This window comes from Meles meles, chromosome 1, assembly GCF_922984935.1.
Source record: "Meles meles chromosome 1, mMelMel3.1 paternal haplotype, whole genome shotgun sequence".
NCBI classification, from domain to species: Eukaryota; Metazoa; Chordata; class Mammalia; order Carnivora; family Mustelidae; genus Meles; species Meles meles.
Window position 1 is genome coordinate 181,589,533 of NC_060066.1, and position 19,007 is coordinate 181,608,539.

At 39.3% G+C, this 19,007-nt stretch overlaps 1 protein-coding gene across 2 annotated transcripts in view; it reads left to right on the forward strand.

Annotated features, from left to right (window-relative positions):
* The window catches only part of ZSWIM5 (zinc finger SWIM-type containing 5), a 214,023-nt gene that overhangs the window by 175,126 nt on the left and 19,890 nt on the right, over positions 1 to 19,007 (forward strand). For both annotated transcript variants that reach the window (XM_046023252.1, XM_046023261.1), the window contains exons 5-11: positions 2,238 to 2,417; positions 9,385 to 9,561; positions 12,906 to 13,052; positions 13,505 to 13,642; positions 15,065 to 15,325; positions 15,537 to 15,672; positions 16,683 to 16,840. In XM_046023252.1, coding sequence (XP_045879208.1) covers positions 2,238 to 2,417; positions 9,385 to 9,561; positions 12,906 to 13,052; positions 13,505 to 13,642; positions 15,065 to 15,325; positions 15,537 to 15,672; positions 16,683 to 16,840 — 1,197 coding nt within the window. The remainder of the gene's footprint in view (positions 1 to 2,237; positions 2,418 to 9,384; positions 9,562 to 12,905; positions 13,053 to 13,504; positions 13,643 to 15,064; positions 15,326 to 15,536; positions 15,673 to 16,682; positions 16,841 to 19,007) is intronic.

Consider the following 19,007-nt stretch of genomic DNA (forward strand, 5'->3'; position numbering starts at 1 on the left):
GGAGCCTGCTTCCCTCTCTCTCTCTCTGCCTGCCTCTCTGTCTGCTTGTGATCTCTCTCTGTCAAATAAATAAATAAAATCTTTAAAAGAAAAAAAAAAAAGAGTCTCTTTTGGTTTGTCTCCCTCCTGATCCCATCTTGTTTCATTTATTCTTTTCCTACCTTCCTAACCCTCCACCCCTGTTGCATCTCCACTTCCTCATATCAGGGAGATCATATGATAGTTGTCTTTCTCTGATTGACTTATTTTGCTAAGCATAATACCCTCTAGTTCCATCCATGTTGTCGCAAATGGCAAGATTTCATTTCTTTTGATGGATGCATAGTATTCCATTGTATATATATACCACATCTTCTTTATCCATTCATCTGTTGATGGACATCTAGGTTCTTTCCATAGTTTGGCTATTGTGGACATTGCTGCTATAAGTGGTTAGGTATCTTTTTTTTTTTTTTTAAAGATTTTATTTATTTATTTGACAGAGAGAGATCACAAGTAGGCAGAGAGGCAAGCAGAGAGAGTGAGAGGGAAGCAGGCTCCCTGCCGAGCAGAGAGCCCGATGCGGGACTCGATCCCAGGACCCTAAGATCATGACCTGAGCCGAAGGCAGTGGCCTAAACCACTGAGCCACCCAGGCGCCCCAAGTGGTTAGGTATCTTTAACCAGAATTAATTCATGTTTATTCTTCAGGCTCATATGTCATATCCTTTCTATAGCTTCTTCTGACCCCATATGCAGAATTCATTGCTCCATCATGTATTGTCATAGAATTTTATGTATGTCTGTGATAGCATTTGCCATGCTTTAATTATTGTTTGGGTGACTCTTAACTATAATTCTCTTGAGAGTCATCATAATAATACTATTTTATTACATAGCATAGTTTATATTTCATGGTAGATTTTTAAAACTGAGTCAGTAGAAATGAATTTTCACCATTTTCAAGTAGTATCTGATATTGAGGCTAAAAATGTCCTTTAAAACATTCCTATTTGAGCCTAACAGGCCTTGAAATAGTGTTTGAAAGTACTCTGTCCAAAGATGTAACTTCATCCCAAAGGATTTTAAACTTAAGATATTCTGCAGCCAGGCTTTTTGCAGATTTGAGATTGAGAATACATCTGGCTCAGTCACATAGCCAACCTTGAAAAGAGGCAGCCTTGCTTAAAAGAAAGGTGAGATGGTAAGAGAAACAGTAACTATTGGTTATATGGAAAATGTGATACTCAGCTATAGTGACAGAGAAGATCGAAGAATGCGATAGTTTTAAGGCATCATGGTTGATCAGCAGTATCAAAATCCAAGTTGAAATAAATTTTCTTGGAAAAAGGAAATACTAAAATTCTGCTATGTGCCAAGTAATATGCTAGGCCTTTTACAAATGTTATTTCATTTAATTGTCACACTGTCGCTACAAAGTAGTTTTTCTGTGCTGTCAGTTTTACAGTTAAGGGATTTGAAGTTCAAAAAATCCAAGGTCAACTAATCAAAAATTGATGTTTTCTGAGCACCTCCTTTATGACCTTTGTCCTTCTGCTAAGTGTCCTTCCTATATGCTGCTATTGTACCCTGAACATACCTTCTTTTTTTAAGATTTTTATTTATTTATTTGATGGAGAGAGAGAGTGAGCGAGAAAGAGAGCACAAGCCAGGGTAGGAGAGGCAGAGGGAGAAGCAGACTCCCTGCTGAGCAGGGAGCCCAATGCGGGACTCAGTCCTGGGACTCCAGGATCATGACCTGAGCCAAAGGCAGACACTTAACCCACTGAGCCACCCAGGCATCCCACCATGAACATATCTTTATCTTAACAAGACTCATCTTATTCAGTTGACTTTATGCTTCTTAATCTATTTCCCCCATTGGGTAGCTCCTCAAGGGTTGGAACAGTGTCTTATTCTCCAGTAGGAGAATAGGCCTTGAACATAGAAAGCTTTTAATAAATAGTATGTTGGACTACAAATCTGAGCTCAGAATTCAAGTCCAAATCTGTCTTGTTCATCATTACAGGCACACATCCAGATATCCAGATAATCACTGCTTTAAGAAAGCTTTAGGGAGGAAAAATAAGCCATTTCTGAAAACTTTAGCCGACTTGATTTTTTTATATTGAGAAAAGCTGATGTTTTGGAAACTCTTCCTACCAACCAGAAATGGAAGAAAAGAGTAGCCTGAAAAATTAAAGCTGACACATACATCAGAGGAAAGATATCAAGAATGTTGGTTGCTCTATTTCCAGGGGCCTTATGGGTATGCATCATTTTAAATCCACATTGCAAACTGGAGGAAAAGTCCTGTTGGCTACAGCAGCTGCAGAAGTGGAGTGACCTGGATGTCTGTCCCCTGGAGGATGGGAACTATGGGCATGAGCTGCCCAACATCACCAATGCACTTCCTCAGAATGCCAGTCACAGCCCAGGTGAGCCATATATCCTTCTGGGGTCTCTGTGCCAGAACTCAAAAAAGTGGGAGGGTAAAGCTCTAGAACAAAGGTGGCCAGACAGTTGGCTGTCAGTATTGCCATCCTCAGTAAGAAAAGCCTGTTCTTTTGTTTATCTTGAATAAGGGTAAGCCTTAAATAAGGTTAAGCTTTTTACCTTTGACATTTTGGGGGTGCTGTGTCTTTTTCCATATCATTCATATCATATAAGAACATAAGAGTGTTCTTATAGTGCCCACCATAAATTCCTAGAGCCTTCTGCATGAATTCTCTTTACCTTTCAAGTTCTTCATGACTAATGGATCTTGTCCTCAGTTGGGGTTGGTTTTAGCTTAGAAGGCCTACCACAAAAGAAGGATGGAAGGCCTGCAAAAAACAGTATTTATTTATTTACTTATTTATTTGTTTTTAAAAACAGCTTTTAAAAATGCCCTGACAATTGCTTTTCTTACTTTTCTCTGTTTTCCTCAAATTTTTTTATACAGCAGATACCTAGGTTGGATTATCTTCCCAAATTACTGTTAGGACCCTTGCCCTTTTTTTTTTTTTTTTTTTTTTTTTTTTTTTTTTTTTTAGAGACTGGCCAAGGCTTTATTTGTAAAATCTTTAACAGTACAAGGTCAAATACAACAGCTTTAAATTACTGTTACATGGGTCCCTGGGCTAAGGCACCACCTATAATAAAAGAACCTTTTCAAGAAGAAACAATTCCTTTTCTCTTCTACTTTCACATTAACAATGTGGTATCGCCTGTTTTCCAATATTCAAAAATTTATCCTAGTCTTAACTGTGTAACCTTAGCACAATATTTATGAAGTTCTGAGATGCATTATTTTATCATAATCCTACTTATCTAGCAATAGAAAAAAATAGTAAGTGTGCTTCTCAAAGAATATGTTTCACCTATTTAGCGTGGTATAATTTTTTGTACCACCATGATGCACTTTAATATTTAGAATCTAATGGCTATTTTTAAATTTATTCATTTTTTTTCTTCCAGTAAACAATCATTCACCCAGTAAACATATTTAAGCACTCACCAGATTGCCAGGCCCTGGGAACTGAGTAATGCTAGTGAGGACTTCCTTCTCCGTCAGAATTCACAAAAAGAATAATACTGACTTTAAAAACTAAAAACTAACTGCATTCATTTGTTCAAGCAAAAGCTGGAGTTGTACAAGATTTGTCCTTTTGCATCTGACCCTTGCCCCATTTTAAGACAAATCTAGTACAGTGATACTATACACTCTGCCTTTTGAGCCTCTGGCCTGCAAGTAGCACTGAGCATCACTATTCCTGTCAGTTTTAATTCGTCTAACTCAGGCTGTTTGCTATTGTTAACTGATTGCTCTTTAGCCCATTGGGAACCTTTACTGGTAGGAGATTTTTTTTGTCAGACATTGATTTTACATGTGGTCCTTCTAGTTTAAGTGATAAATCTGGGATTTTTAATCTCAAGGAGAAAATCATTTAAATTATTGTTCCGGCCAGGTCTTCGTCTACTGTACCATAACTGATTGTCAGTGTATCTAAAGCAACAAAAGTAACAGTAGTTTGAAAAGTTATAGTTTTGCCACTTCTTTAAACTACACTCTACTGGCATTCATCTAATCTCCACAACACATCATCCCTTTAGTATTGGTTTGGGATTGGCATAGAGAGTCAAATGCATATAAAGACATGCCTCTAGTCTGGTAGTTTCTTCTACTGGTTACTTGTTGTTACTGGTTCTCATTTGAGGATGTTGTTTCTTCTGCAACATCTTGCTTCAAGTTGTGGCTGATTTAGCTCTCATGTCTCTATACCTAGTGGAGCAATGGGGGTCCCACTTATTCTTCATTGCCATTTCTATATCATTATCCTTTCCTCCTTCCTAAAACACCCCCCAGCTTTAAAGTTCATGCTGTCAAAATATACTATCTGCTACCCTTTTGGTTTTGATATTTGTAGATCTCTGTGTCAATCCCCCTCTTTCCTTGAAGATTTTGGCTATTGGCTCAGTGATACTGCTTTCTGTTGCTGCTTCTTTCATAATTCTTGATAATTTCAGTAGCCACACAGATGATCCTTCCAAAACCTAGCCTCTCAGTTCTTTGACTTCCTCTTTTTTAACAGTCTCATCTTCCCACATAATTCAGCCATACAATCCCAAGATCATACCCTAAACCTTGTCATTGCCAATAACTATAACTTCTTCATAATCTCAATTTCAGGCAGCTGTCAATACCATCATCAGTCTTGCTAACCTATTTTCTCTAGTATCCCGGTTCCAATAATCTTTGATACACTAGGACTTTTGATCCTACCACTTTTTCATTCTCCTGGTAGCCTTGTTTTCCTCCTGATTTCTTGGTGAATCATTATAATCATTCCCTCACATACACGCTCAAACTTCTCTTTCCCTTCATTTCACACAGATAGCAAAACACTAAACTTAGTAGTTCAATGTCACTCTCTAATTCCTCAGTGCTCATGCCCACACTGCTGAACATGATGAAAAGAAACATAAACATGGTAACTGGTCTTATTTTAAGTTTGTGACCACTGATTTTAAATGGGTCCATAGTGTTGTCCAGACATTTCCTTAATCTGTGCATTCTTTCACTCTTCTATATTAGTATTTCATGCATCTTTCCCTGAAAACTTTATTTCCTCCCCTTCCTCACTTTCAGCTGATAACCTTGCTTCCTATTTACTGAGAATATAGAAGAAATCACAAGAGAATTTCCATGACTCTCTCACTACATCTTCTTCTGTCTGTGCCCATCCAGTCTTCCTCTCCCGTTGTTTTTTTTTAAAGATTTATTTATTTATTTGACAGACAGAGATCACAAGTAGGCAGAGAGGCAGGCAGAGAGAGAGGGAGAAGCAGGCTCCCCGTCAAGCAGAGAGCCCAATGCAGGGCTCGACCCCAGAACCCTGGGATCATGACCTGAGCCAAAGGCAGAGGCTTTAACCCACTGAACCACCCAGGCGCCCCTTCCTCTCCCCGTTTTTTACTTGTGCTTCTAAGCCCAAGCCCTCTACCTATTCTCAAGATCCTATTCCTTCTCTTTTATCCAGGATAGAACTCTGGGAATTATCTTTTCTCTACCCTGTTTCACAAATTTGTTTGGATTATTCCTATGAATATATAAGTACATTGCTTTCTCTCTCATCACAAAACAAAACACAGACATGTTGTTCCCATATGCCTCTCTGGCTACTACCTTATTTCCCTGAGGTAGTAGAAATAAGTGGTAGAATTAAGAAACATAATTTAAAAGAATAGTACATATTTATTATCTCTACTTCTGCTCATATTCTCCACTGTAGTCAGCTTTCGTCCCTCTGCTATTGAAACTGCTCTTGTATAGGTTACTGATGCTAAGCATGGTCAAATGTAGTGGCTCATTAGCACTATTAGAATTGTTTACTTTGTTCTTGAAACACCTTTTTCATCTTATTTCCAAGACACTGCTCTCTTGGTTCAGCTCTTACTTTCTTCATTGGTTCCTCCTTCTCAGCCTCCTTTACTGTCCCCTTCCTTCTTCCTAACCGAAAATGTTAGAGTGCCTAGGGCTCTGTCATCAAACCACTTCTCTCTATATACAAACTCCCTTGGTGATTGCATTGTTTTGATAATCATCTGTATACTAACTACTCCCAAATTTATATTGTCTTGACCAGACTTTAAATCCCAACTCCAGACTTATATGCTCAACTCCCTTTTCAATATTTCCACTTAGATTTCTTATCTGTCAAGCCCCACCTAAACCTGCTCCTCCTATTGTCTTCCCTATCTCCATGTATGGCAAGTCTGTCTTAAAAACCATGAAGTCTGGGGCACCTGGGTGGCTCAGTGGGTTAAGCCTCTGCCTTCGGCTCAGGTCATGATCTCAGGGTCTTGGGATCGAGCCCACATCAGGCTCTCTGCTCAGCGGGGAACCTGCTTCCCCCTCTCTGCCTGCCTCTCTGACTACTTGTGATCTCTCTCTCTCTGTCAAATAAATAAATAAAATCTTTAAAAGAAAAAAAAAGCAAAAAACCATGGGGTCATTCTTGATTCTTTTTCTCCCTCACTTGAGATCCAAACCATGAGCAAATCCTATTAGCTTTACCTTCAGAATATATCCAGAATCCGTATATTTTTTTTCTTTTTTTCTGATTTTTATTTAAATTCTACTTAGCTAACATACAGTGCAATATTGGTTTTAGGAATAGAATTTAGTGATTTATCACTTACATACAATATCCAGTGCTCATCCTAACAAGTGCCCTCCTTAATACCCATCACCCTTCTAGCCCATCCCCTACCCACATCCCTCCATTACCCCTCACTTTGTTCTCTATATTTAAAAGTCTGTTATGGTTTGTTTCCCTCTCTCTTTTTTTATTTTCCCCCTCCTCCCATATGTTCATTTGTTTTGTTTCTTAAATTCCATATATAACTGAAATCATATGGTATTTTTCTTTCTCTAACTGACTTATTTCACTTAGCATAATACCCTCTAGTTCCATCCATATCATTGCCAACAGCAACATTTCATTCTTTTTGATGGCTGTGTGTGTGTGTGTGCGCGCGCGTGCGTGTGTGTGCGAACACATCTTTATCCATTCATCAGTCAATGGACATTTGTGCTCTCTCCATAGTTTGGCTGTTGTTGATAGTGCTGCTATATATAAGCATCAGGGTGCATGTACCCCTTTGTTATCTGTAGTTTTGTATCCTTTGGGTAAATACCTAGTAGTGCAATTGCTGGGACATAGGGTAGCTCTATTTTTAACTTCTTGAGGAACCTCCAAACTGTTCTCTAGAGTGGCTATACCAATTTGCATTCCCACCAAAAGTGCAAGAGGTTTCCCCTTTCCCTGCATCCTCGCCAACACCTACTGTTTCTTGTGTTATTACTTTTAGTTATTTTGACAAGTGTGAGATGGTATCTCACTGTGGTTTTGATTTGTATTTCTCTGATGATGAGTGACATTGAGTATTTTTTCATGTGCCGATTAGCCATCTGGATATCTTCTTTGGAAAATTTGTCTGTCCATGTCCATGGATTCTGTCCATCAGAATCCATATATTCTTATGACCTCTACTGCTTATTACTCTGGCCAAATTGCCATCATTTTCACAAATTATTGCAGTGACTTCCTAACTGCCCCTCCTGCTTTTGCCCTTCAACCTCATGGTCTAGTCTCAATACTGTTGCCAGTTAACCTTTTAAAAAGCAGGTCACATCATACACCTTTAACAGCTCAAAGCCCTCCAGTGGCTTCTCATCTTTTACTCGTGGCCTCTAAGGTCCTCAATGATCTGGCTTTATAGAATCTCTCTGACCTTATCTCCTATAATTTTCCTGCTTGCTCATTCCACTCTCAGTACACTGACCCTGCTACCTTCCAACACTCCAAATATGTACCCACCTTAGGATTTTAGCATTTGCTATTCCTTTTTGCCTAGAATGCTCTTCCCTTAGTTATCTTAGTTATCAGGCTTAGTCTCTGTTCAAATGTTACCTTATTAGATACCATTCTATATAAAACAATAACCCCCACCCAACACCAGCTTGCCTTTCTCCCTAATTTTGCTTTAGTCTTTTCTAAAGCACTCAAAACCATCTCATATATCTGGTATACTGTATATTTATTTAACTATCTCTGCCCATTTACATGTAAAGTTCCATAAAGGCAGTGACTTTATATATCCTCAGCACCTAGAACAAGTACCTGCTATGTGTAGGTGCTCATTATTTACAGACTTGTTGAGTATTGGGAGACTAATTCCTACTGTGGGCTGAGAAGACCCAAGGTAGAGTCTCAGTTCAGCAAGAGAGGAGTGTAGACTGCAGCCAGTAGGAGGTACATTGTGCTTCTACTGAGGGACAACTTGAGGGAGAAGACATTTCAGTAGATATTGTCATGCTATTCTTATTTAACCCTCTAAACCTACATTCTATGGAATATATCAAATTCTGAAGAGATGAACATATTCTAAGGACTTTTGCCCAATGAATGAATATGTTCATTTCTTCATTTCTTTCATGTTCATTTTGAATCCTCTGGCTTTCCCTCCCATTTTTTTTGCACAGACTCAATGGATGTATAGCTCATTTGGGCATCTCTGGAAACATCTGTATAGTATTTTAGTACTTGATCCCAGACCACTTGTCCTTAATCTGGCAGAGAGTCAATTAAATAATCCTTTATGGTTGGTTGGTTGGTTAGTTTTTTATTTCCTTAAATATAGTTTCCATGAGGCCTTCTGTCTCCAGAGTTTATGATGACATATCTTTCATTTGGTCTTCCTCCATACCACCCTTAAAAGTTGAACCTATTTTGTCTAAACTGTTTTGGTTTCCTTGCAGACATTTTCCTGAAGAGAGATGGCATGGTAAGAGTACATGTTAATTTAGTCTTTTGTCAGCATCAGTTTTTCATATTTAAGAACAAGACTGTAAGCCTATAGATATCAGTGTGATAAAGGGACCAGAATACATAGGACTTGCGCCCTTTTTCAGCTTTTAATATAAATTACATGAAGTCTTTAGTCTGATAAGGGTCAGGCTGTAAATGAGACAGGTTATAGATTGGCCAGGGGAATTGTCTAGCTGCTTCTCTCTTCCTCTGACTTCTATAGAAGCAGTTGGTATTCTCATAATTGAGCAGCTGAGCACCACTGTCTCTCTTCTTTTTCATGTGGCTCTACGTCCTAGGAGAAATAGGTCTTCTGTAGACTGGAAAGGCAGCCATACGTCTCTATAGAAAGGATCGTGCCATAGAGGGCACAGCCACATTAAGGGCTGGCCGATAAAGAGGCAGCACAACAAGCACCCAGACAGATGGCAGAGTGGCTGCTCTCACGAACCACATACTATTCTTCTCACCCTCCCACTCTGATGAAGACATAAGCGTTAGAGCTTCAGATTACCTGTCACTGAACTGCTGCATGTCTTTCTTTCCCCAGACTCCTTATCCAGACCAAGACGAACAGTGTTCACTAGAGCCATCGAGGGCCGTGAATTACATTGGCAGGACAGCCACTTACAGCGAATAATAAGCAGCGATATATATACAGCTCCTGCCTGCCAGCAGGAAAGTGAGAGACTACTGTTTAATTCCCAAGGCCAGCCGCTGTGGCTTGGTAAGTGTACCTCTCCCCTCCTCTAAGAATTTCAGAGCTCAGTCTTACCTTGTGCCAGGCCAGAACTACATAGGTGCTGGCAACACAACTCCAATTTGGACAGATCTTTGGGGCCTTAACTAGGGACTCGAGGTATTTATGTGAAGCCTCAGCCACTTCCATGTGTACTTAGCTGAAGTATAATGACCTCAAACAGAGGAATTTGTGTTATTTCCCGAGTTTTAGGAGGGGAAAGGAGTTAATAAATCTCAAAAGAGTACTCATAAAACCATTAAATATCAGTGCATAGGCTCTTAGTCAACAGTTGCAGAGCAATGTTATAATCCACTCTGAAATTAATATATTTTGAAAAAAGGCACTAACTGAAACTTAAATTACCCTGTACTAGTAGCTAGAGCACTATCTGCATTTGTCACCAAGCTGTCTTCCTTTCCTCCTCTCCACTTCCCTTCCTTCCTTCATTATAAAGGAACAGAGCTGATCCATTGTGAGTTTAAAGATTCCTCTGGCTGTATGTCAATCTCTTCTTCGTTTTATCACAGGATGCCCATTCCAAAACAGACACTTTTAAAAAATACTCATTTTCTGAGTCTTACAACAGTGACATACATTTTTATATCTTCTCCCAATTCCTTACCTTCATCCTTCACTACATTTCTTTGTCTTTCTCAAGATCTTGCTGAATATGCAGGGACACCCAGGTGACTCAGTTGGTTAAGCGTCTGTCTTCGGTTCAGGTCATGATCCCGGGGTCCTGGGATTGAGCCCCACATCAGGCTCCCTGCTCAGTAAGGAGACTGCTTCTCCCTCTCCTGCACTCCCTGCTTGTGTTCTTGTGGCCTCTCTCTCTGTGTCAAATAAATATAACAAAATCTCTTAAAAAAAAAAAACTTGCTGAATATGCATATGTCCCTATCTCTCTTAAAAGCCTTGCCCAAATTCACTGTGGGCCACTACCTGAAGTCTCCTTTGGTCACCTTTCCTCTTCTCAGATCTAACACGTCCAAAACATAAATCTAACAAGTGTGTGAAATCATATGCACCTCGTCAGTAAACAAAGGTGAAAATGTGAAAATCAAAACAATACTGAATTGGGGCGCCTGGGTGGGTCAGTGGGTTAAGCCTCTGCCTTCAGTTCAGGTCATGATCTCAGAGTCCTGGGATCGAGCCCCACATCAGGCTGTCTGCTCAGCAGGGAGCCTGCCTCCCTCTCTCTCTGCCTGCCTCTCTGCCTACTTGTGATCTCTCTTTCTGTGTCAAATAAATAAATAAAATCTTTAAAAAACAACAACACTGAATTACCATTTTTTGATTGTCAAATGGTCAGAGATTTTTGAAATAAAGATAATTAGTTTATGGTGTGGGAAAAGTTACATGGAGGTAGTTACTCTCATTTATTTACTCGTAGGAATGTAAGTGCTTATACCCTGTCTAAAGGGTATTTCAGTAATGCTTATCAAAGCTGTTAAAATACATTCATACCATTTGACCCAGGAATTCTACATCTAGGAATTTGTACTGAGCTATAAGTAACTAAGAATATGTGTAAAGTTAGGGGCTTTATTAGAGCATGGACATAAATAATGTACAGATGAGAAAAGTTGGAAATAATCTTAATGTCCAACAGTAGGGGATTGACTGACTCAGTGGATTATATCCATATATTCAGAGGAATGATATATCAGCATTTTTAATGTTGTAGAAGTATATTTAATGATATAAAAAAACTTCATGTTATTCAGAGAAAAAACCCAATTACAAAACAATAATTATAATATTATCCCATGAGGGCACCTGGTGCCTCAGTTTGTTAAGAGTCTGACTCATGATCTCAAGGTAGTAGGATAGGGCCCCACGTTAGGCTCTCTCCAGCGTGGAGGGAGTCTGCTTCTCTCCATCTCTCTCTCTTTCTCTCCCTCTCCCTCTCCTTCTGCCCACCCCTCCCCCTGCTCATGCTCTCTCTCTAAAATAAATAAATCTTTAAGAAATAATAATAAGGGATGCCTGGGTGGCCCAGTCGGTTAAGTGGCTGCCTTTGGTTCAGGTCATGATCCCAGGGTCCTGGGATTGAGCCCCACATCAGGCTCTCTGCTCAGCGGGGAGCCTGCTTCCTCCTCTCTCTCTGCCTGCCTTTCTGCCTACTTGTGATCTCTGTCTGTCAAATAAATAAATAAAATCTTAAAAAAAAATAATGATCATGTCATTCCATGTATATATATATACACAATCACAATATATATACACACACATACTTAATGCATACATACACACAATACTGGAAATAATGGTTATCTCTGATTTTTATTTTATATTTTGCTTATCTATATTTTCACATTTTCTGCAGTTATTTCTGACTTTTAATATTATCTTTAAAATAAATCACAAAATGGGGGCACCTGCTTTGCTCAGTTGGTTGTGTCCAACTCGATCTCAGCTCAGGTCTTGATCTCAGGGTCATGAGTTTGGGCTCTGCATTGAGCTCTACACTGGGCATGGAGCCTATTTAAATTTTTAAAAAATCGTACAATGAACTATTAATCTCATTATAATCACTTGCCCGTTTTTAAGCTTTTGAGGCCCTCCATTATCCTTACGTTAAATCCAGTCTCCTTAGTATGGCATACCAGACTCCACATTTCTAGGCAGTCTCTGGTGACATAACTTAACTCTGCACAGAACTATTTGTTATACTCAAAAGATGCTTTTTAGAATACTTCTTATGTTTTTATTTATATGCCTTTGCTTATATGTTCTTTTTTGCTGGAAATGCCTTTTCCTGTTTGTCTACCTAGTTAAAATCTTGCTAGTTCTACAAAGTGCAGCTCAAATATTATTTTCTCTCTGTATATATTACTATCATGTTGTTTACTTTTAACTGTTTTATAATGATCTGTTTATGTATCATTTGTGAGGTCTTTGAGGCAAGTGGCCATTTCTTATTTACCTTTGTACTTCCTTTGCCTGGCAAGCAAACTGGCATAAAATAGGTTCTCAGGAATGTAGGATTAATAGATGAATGAGGCCTTTCTCTTTAGGCAGTTAGCTACTACCTCCACTGAGTTCTCATAGTACGAGGTCACAAAGAGGTACTACATTTTATTATCCTAGTTGTGTGTTCCTTTCTACACCATACCACTCTACAGAGGCCGCATGGAGGTTCTTTGAAGGTAGTGCCTGTGACTTATTCAACTTTGTATTCTTAAAAGATAAAACATGGGTCTTGGTACACAGTAGATATCAGCTGAATTTTAGGAACTGAGCAAAACACAAACCCCGTTTGTCAAACATGAATTTTCCTATTGGAAAATCTAACCCAACCAAAATATTTTCTTCTCATCTGGTAGAGCATGTGCCTACAGCCTGCGCTCGGGTCGATGCTCTGCGCTCCCATGGTTATCCAAAAGAGGCCCTCAGACTCACAGTGGCCATTATCAATACTCTGAGGTTGCAGCAGCAACGGCAGCTGGAAATCTACAAGCATCAGAAGAAAGGTATATTGATAAGGAGCTATCTTAACTTCTCAGGCTGGGGCTGATGAGGATCTTCAGGGGCTTTAAGTTTCATGGACTGGCAGGAGCTAGGGAATTTCAGGGTTTTCTACCTGCTGTGTGGAATACCTCACTTTACCTCTATAAATCTCAGAGTTTTTTTTAATCTACAAAATGGGAATAATAATGCTGGTTTGTGTCCTTCACAGGCAGTTGGAAGGCCTACTAAGATCTGTATAAGACCCTCTTTAAACTGTAAAACTATATTTACGTTATGTGTGCTGCGAGCAAGAAGTCTAAATGCAGACCTCAAGACCTTATAGCTAATAAACTTGTGACTACCAAGGCAAGACAATGGGGGAAGATATTTTTAAGTTGCTAATGAGAAGACTCAGACAGGGACAGAGAGCAGTGTGTCCCTATCAATTTCTAAAATTTGGATGTGTTGTTTCCAGAACTGTTACAGAGAGGAACCACAACCATCACAAACCTGGAAGGCTGGGTGGGCCACCCCCTGGATCCCATTGGCTGTCTGTTTCTCACTTTGACTGAGGCCTGTCGTCTGAATGATGATGGCTATCTGGAAGTGTCAGGTACAGGGGTCAGCCTGAGAAGAGCTAGAACTGTCCTTGGTAGCCCTCCCTTCCCTGTCTGACTCTGTCTACATTTTCTGCAGCCTTTGTCCTCTTACCCAAATTGGACCTGCCCAGAGAGGTTTCCTTGGGCTTCATCTCTTTCCCACCTTCCTTTCCCACCCTGTAGACTGGCCCCATCCTATTCTCCCATTTCCCCTTGCCAGCTTTCCTTTGCTCCTCTCACTTCCATACCATGAATACCTAACGAGTGTAATCCAAAGTGAGTATGAAGAGCAATAGTGTTCAGGAGGCAGAGGCCAAGTCTCGGAGCAGTCTTGAAGCAGAAAAGAACTTACAAAAAAAAGAATGTGTGTAACCCTTAAAATTGCATAATACTCTCATGTTTTCTTTGAATTTTCTTCCTTATGATGGTTATATTCTGATTTTACCAGTAAGAACTCAAACTGGAAGGGAAGAATCTTAGTAGTCTCAGTGTAGCAAGGACTAGAGACAGAATTTTATGCCATCACTATATTTTATACATACATCTTTTATAGTGTTTAGCCTACTGCAGCACAATTTGTTTACAAGTGATTATCTTACCAGACTTCAGTTCCTTGAAAGTAGAAATTATGACTTACTTATCTTTGTGATCCCAGCACTTTGGGCAATACCTCTCATTTAATAGTTTTCCATAAATATTTAACCAGATGAGTGAAGAGGAAAGAAACTCTAAACCCCTGTAAGACTTTAAACCTGTGCTCATTTTCTGAAACTTTGAACCCAGAGGTGGAACATAAAAGGTAATAATTACAAAGAAGTTGCAAGTGTTACAAAAGTAATAGTTTAAATGGATGGATTTGGATTTCTCTGGGTAGAAATACAATGGGTGTCCCCAATCTGAGCTAGAGCTGCCCTTATCTTCCCTCTAATCGCCTGAAAAGAAATCATCATCTTAGGTCTGTTTCATCTGCACAGTGACACATCTCGAAAACCTGAAACTATACTTGGAATGTATTCACCAAGGACATACACTTAGCTCCTTTCACATACCAGACCCTGGAGATGCATAGGGCAATAAGATAACGTCTCTTCCCTTTAAGTACTCATACTCTAGTGAAATAGACAAAAAAACCCAAAAACAAACAAACAAAAAAAAAACCAACAGATAATCATGTATTACATAATGCATTAGCAAAAGATTAATATAAGATCCACTTCTTCCCCAACTGGTCTAGCCAGTTCACATATTGGGAAGGAGTTGGGAATCTCTGTGGCTCTGTGTAATCTTTTTTCAGTATATTTTCCTTACTGCTCTGGGGTTTTGACTCAGCTTCCCTGTGGCATCTGCTGACCTAACTGTATTCCAAAGTGGGAAGGAAAGAGGAGAAAAGAATCCACAGAACTGACCTAAAGAATCTGGTCCCATGTTGCCCTCAGATATGAATGAAAGCAGGCCCCCTGTGTACCAGCATGTACCTGTGGCTACAGGCTGCCCAAACAGCCATGAGTCCTACCTGTCACTGGCCCTGGAAGTTGCTCTGATGGGGATGGGTCAGCAGAGAGTGATGCCTGAAGGCCTCTACACACAGGACAAGGTGTGCCGTAATGAGGAACAGCTCCTGAGTCGACTTCAGGAGCTGCAGCTGGACGATGAGCTAGTGCGAACACTGCAGAAACAGTGCATCTTACTCCTGGAGGGTAAGTAGAGAAGGGCTTTGTCATAGCACCTTAGGCTTGTAACTCTGAGTTCCCCTCTGTAACAGAGCACTGTACAGAATCATTTTTTATGTTAAAGTATAGTTCAAGTTCCCAGGGCTAGCAAACATGTGCAGGATCCTACAGCTCAAGTCCAGATTGGCAAATAGAAGCATGTAGATAAATAACTGGCTGTCCTATCTTCTTCCTGCAGGAGGCCCCTTCAGTGGTCTAGGAGAAGTCATTCACCGAGAGAGTGTTCCCATGCATACCTTTGCCAAGTATTTGTTCTCAGCTCTGCTGCCTCATGATCCAGACCTGTCCTATAAATTAGCCTTACGTGCCATGAGGTGGGTAGCACTTTCCCCGCCCAGTTGCCTCCATCAAAGCAGAAATCTCCACTGCTCTTTTTCTTTATCTCACTTTCTTCTCTTTCCCTCTTTGTCTCTTCTATTAGACCTGAAAATACTGGACCAAGCACACCCTAAAATTGCTCAGGCATATTCCTATTATCTAGGATTCCTGTCTGGAATGACATGTTGGTGATCCACTTGGCTCCCTGGTTGTACTCCTAGTGGGTCACCTTAGGAAGCCCCTAAGTTTTTAGTAGATATGGAGCACCCAAGACCTGAGTATCTTTGTCTCTGGGGCCCATTAGGCAGCATGAGAATGGGTTTGAGCCCATTTGAGCTCAAATGAGTCATGGTTCCTAGGCAGAGGTCACCAGATACATCTAAAAGAAATAAAAATAAGTCTTTCTATACCAGAACTTGAGAATAATAAGCTATGGGGATCTCGTTTTCAAACTAGAATAGGCTCCTTAGGCAGGTGGACCTCTAGGATGCAGCAGACCGTAAAGAAGAAGAATTTTAATTAGATCAGAAGGCTGAGAGAGCTCTTCACTTCAACCAGAAAAGGACTTCTGAGGATTCCTTAGCATATGTTTCTTATACTTCAAAAAATAGTTTTAGGGCTTTCAAACTGCCTTTCAAATCTATTTGCAGTAAGAAGTATTCAGCTTGAGTTCTACAAGCACCCAGGCATTCGCCTTACATACAGTATAGTATTCTAGGTTTTAAAACCTTTGAGGCTCAGGGTACCTAGGTCCCTCAGTCAGTTAGGTGTCCAACTCTTGATTTCAGCTCAGATCTTGATCTCAGGGTCATGAGTCCAAGCCCTGCATTAGGCTCCATCCTGAGCATGGAGCCTACATTAAAATACAAACAGAGAAACAATCTTTAAAGCTCTTAGTTAACCCTTTCCTGCACAGTTCTTCCCCAGCAAAGAACAAACTTCTCTAAGGTGGCTCAGAATGTCAAGGGTCTGGATGGCGGCTGATGACTCTCCCTGGGTCTTCTAGGTTACCTGTTCTAGAAAACTCAACTTCTACAGGCGACACTTCTCACCCTCACCATATGGTGTCTATGGTGCCCAGCCGTTATCCTCGCTGGTTCACGCTTGGACACTTGGAATCACAGCAATGTGAACTGGCCTCCACCATGTTGACCGCTGCCAAAGGTGAGCATAGATAGAACTTAGGCTCCAGCACCCCTACTATGCTGGCCCAGTCATGGCCTATCAAGGGCTTGGTCTGTGGTCTCCTAAAAAAGAAAGGCTATTCTTGACTACTTAGAGTGATAGGGGTCCCCACTTTGATTACTGTCATTAGAATGAGCACCCAGGTCCAAGACAGAGTTTTGCCTTTGTTACTAATTGTGGGATGCTGAGTATGTAGAGTGAAATCATCTTTAAGATAACTTCTAAATCTAACATTCCATATGATGTAGTCACTTCATCTTTGCAAGCCTCAGGTTCAAAATCTATAAAATGGGATTCATTGTCAGTGAACATATCAGCCTCCCCAGGGCCATTGGAAGATCCAGTGAAGTCATGACTAAGAGTTATAAATCTCTATAGATATGAGAGTCTGTGATATTTCCAGGGCTCCTTGTCAGAAGATAGGCAGCTAAGACGGACTCTCACATTTTCAAACTCACATACTACCTCCCTATTAGCTAGGTAGGTTTCACCACAAAAAGAAATGAAAACAAGCCCCTGAGAAGCTATAATGAGATACTAGCTTGCGTGGGTTACGGATATTTTTCTGATACTAGGAAACTATGGATATTTTAAGATACTTTTCATTAAAAAATAATTTCAGGTTGTGTCTTATTGCCCAAAAAATATATGTTCATTATGGAAAAGGTAAAAGATACAGATAAATCAATATGAAAATGATCAATACACCAACACAAAACTTGAACAAAGGATATGACCAGACAGTCAAAGGATATGATCAGACAGTTCACAGAAAAGAAGATACAAATAACTTTTGAACAATTAAATACCTGGACTTCCTTGAGAAATGCAAATTAACATTACCCTGAGATAACATTATTCACCAATCTTATAGGCAAAAATCCATCAACTTAATAAAAGGCATCCATGTGGGGGTGATGGTGGCAGTGGCATGGCATGGAGTATCAGATTCCAAGCAGGATCAGATGACTAAGATCTAGGATGTTCAATTAACCTCAAGCACTAGAAACCCACAGAAAACTTTATCAAGGGGCATCATAGTCAAATTGTTTAAAACCAGTATTAAAAGAGAAAAATCTTACTTAAAAGTAATTAGAGAAAAAAGACATATTATATACAAAAGACAAAAGATTAAATATGAGAGCAAGTTTCTCACTAGAAACAGTATAAACGAGAAAAAAAGTGGAGGACATTCTTTAAAGTACTTTTAAAAAACCATCAACCTAGAATTCTACACCATTGAAAATATCTTTCAAAAACAAAGGTGAAATAAACTTTTTCAGACAACCTCAATTGAATTAGAAGTCAACAAAAGATATCTGGAAGATTCACCAAATAGGGGGAATTAAACCACACACTTACATATAACTCACTGGACCAAGGGAAAAAAACCCAAGATTAGAAAATGTTTAAACTGAAGGAAAATGAAAGAAAAGCATATCATAGTTTTTGGAATACAGCTAAAACTTTACTTAGAAGGAAATTTTTAGCATTAAATGCCTGTATCTGAAAAGAAATGTTTCAAATCAATGATCTCTGTTTCCACCTTAACTGGAAACCAGAAAAAGAAGATCAAATGAAATTGCAAAGGAAAGGAAATAATAAAGATCAGAGCATAAATCAATAAACAGAATATAGAAAAAAAACAGTAGATAAAAATCAATTAAACCAAACACTGTTTGAAAAGAAGAATAAAATTGAAATCTCTATTCAGACTGATCAAGAAAAAAAGAGAAGACAAAAAAATCACCAATCCCAAGAATGAGAGAGGTGACATCACAACAAATTCTAAAGACATAAAAATGATAATAAAGGAATATTGTGAACAATTTTATGTCAATAAATTAAATAACAGAAATGAAGTGGACTAATTTCTTGAAATATACAAACTACCAAAGCTCATTCAAGCATAAAGATGAGCTAAGTATATACCCAAAAAAAATAAAAACTTGGACTCAGATACTTGTACGTCAGTGTTCATGGCAGCATTATTCACAGTAGCAAAAAGTTGGAAATGCGTCTATAAACAGGTGTACAGATAAACAAAATGTGATCTATGCATTCACTGGAATATTAATTTGGCAATTAAAAAGAATGGAATTCTGATACATACTACAACATGGATGAGCCTTGAAAACATGCTACA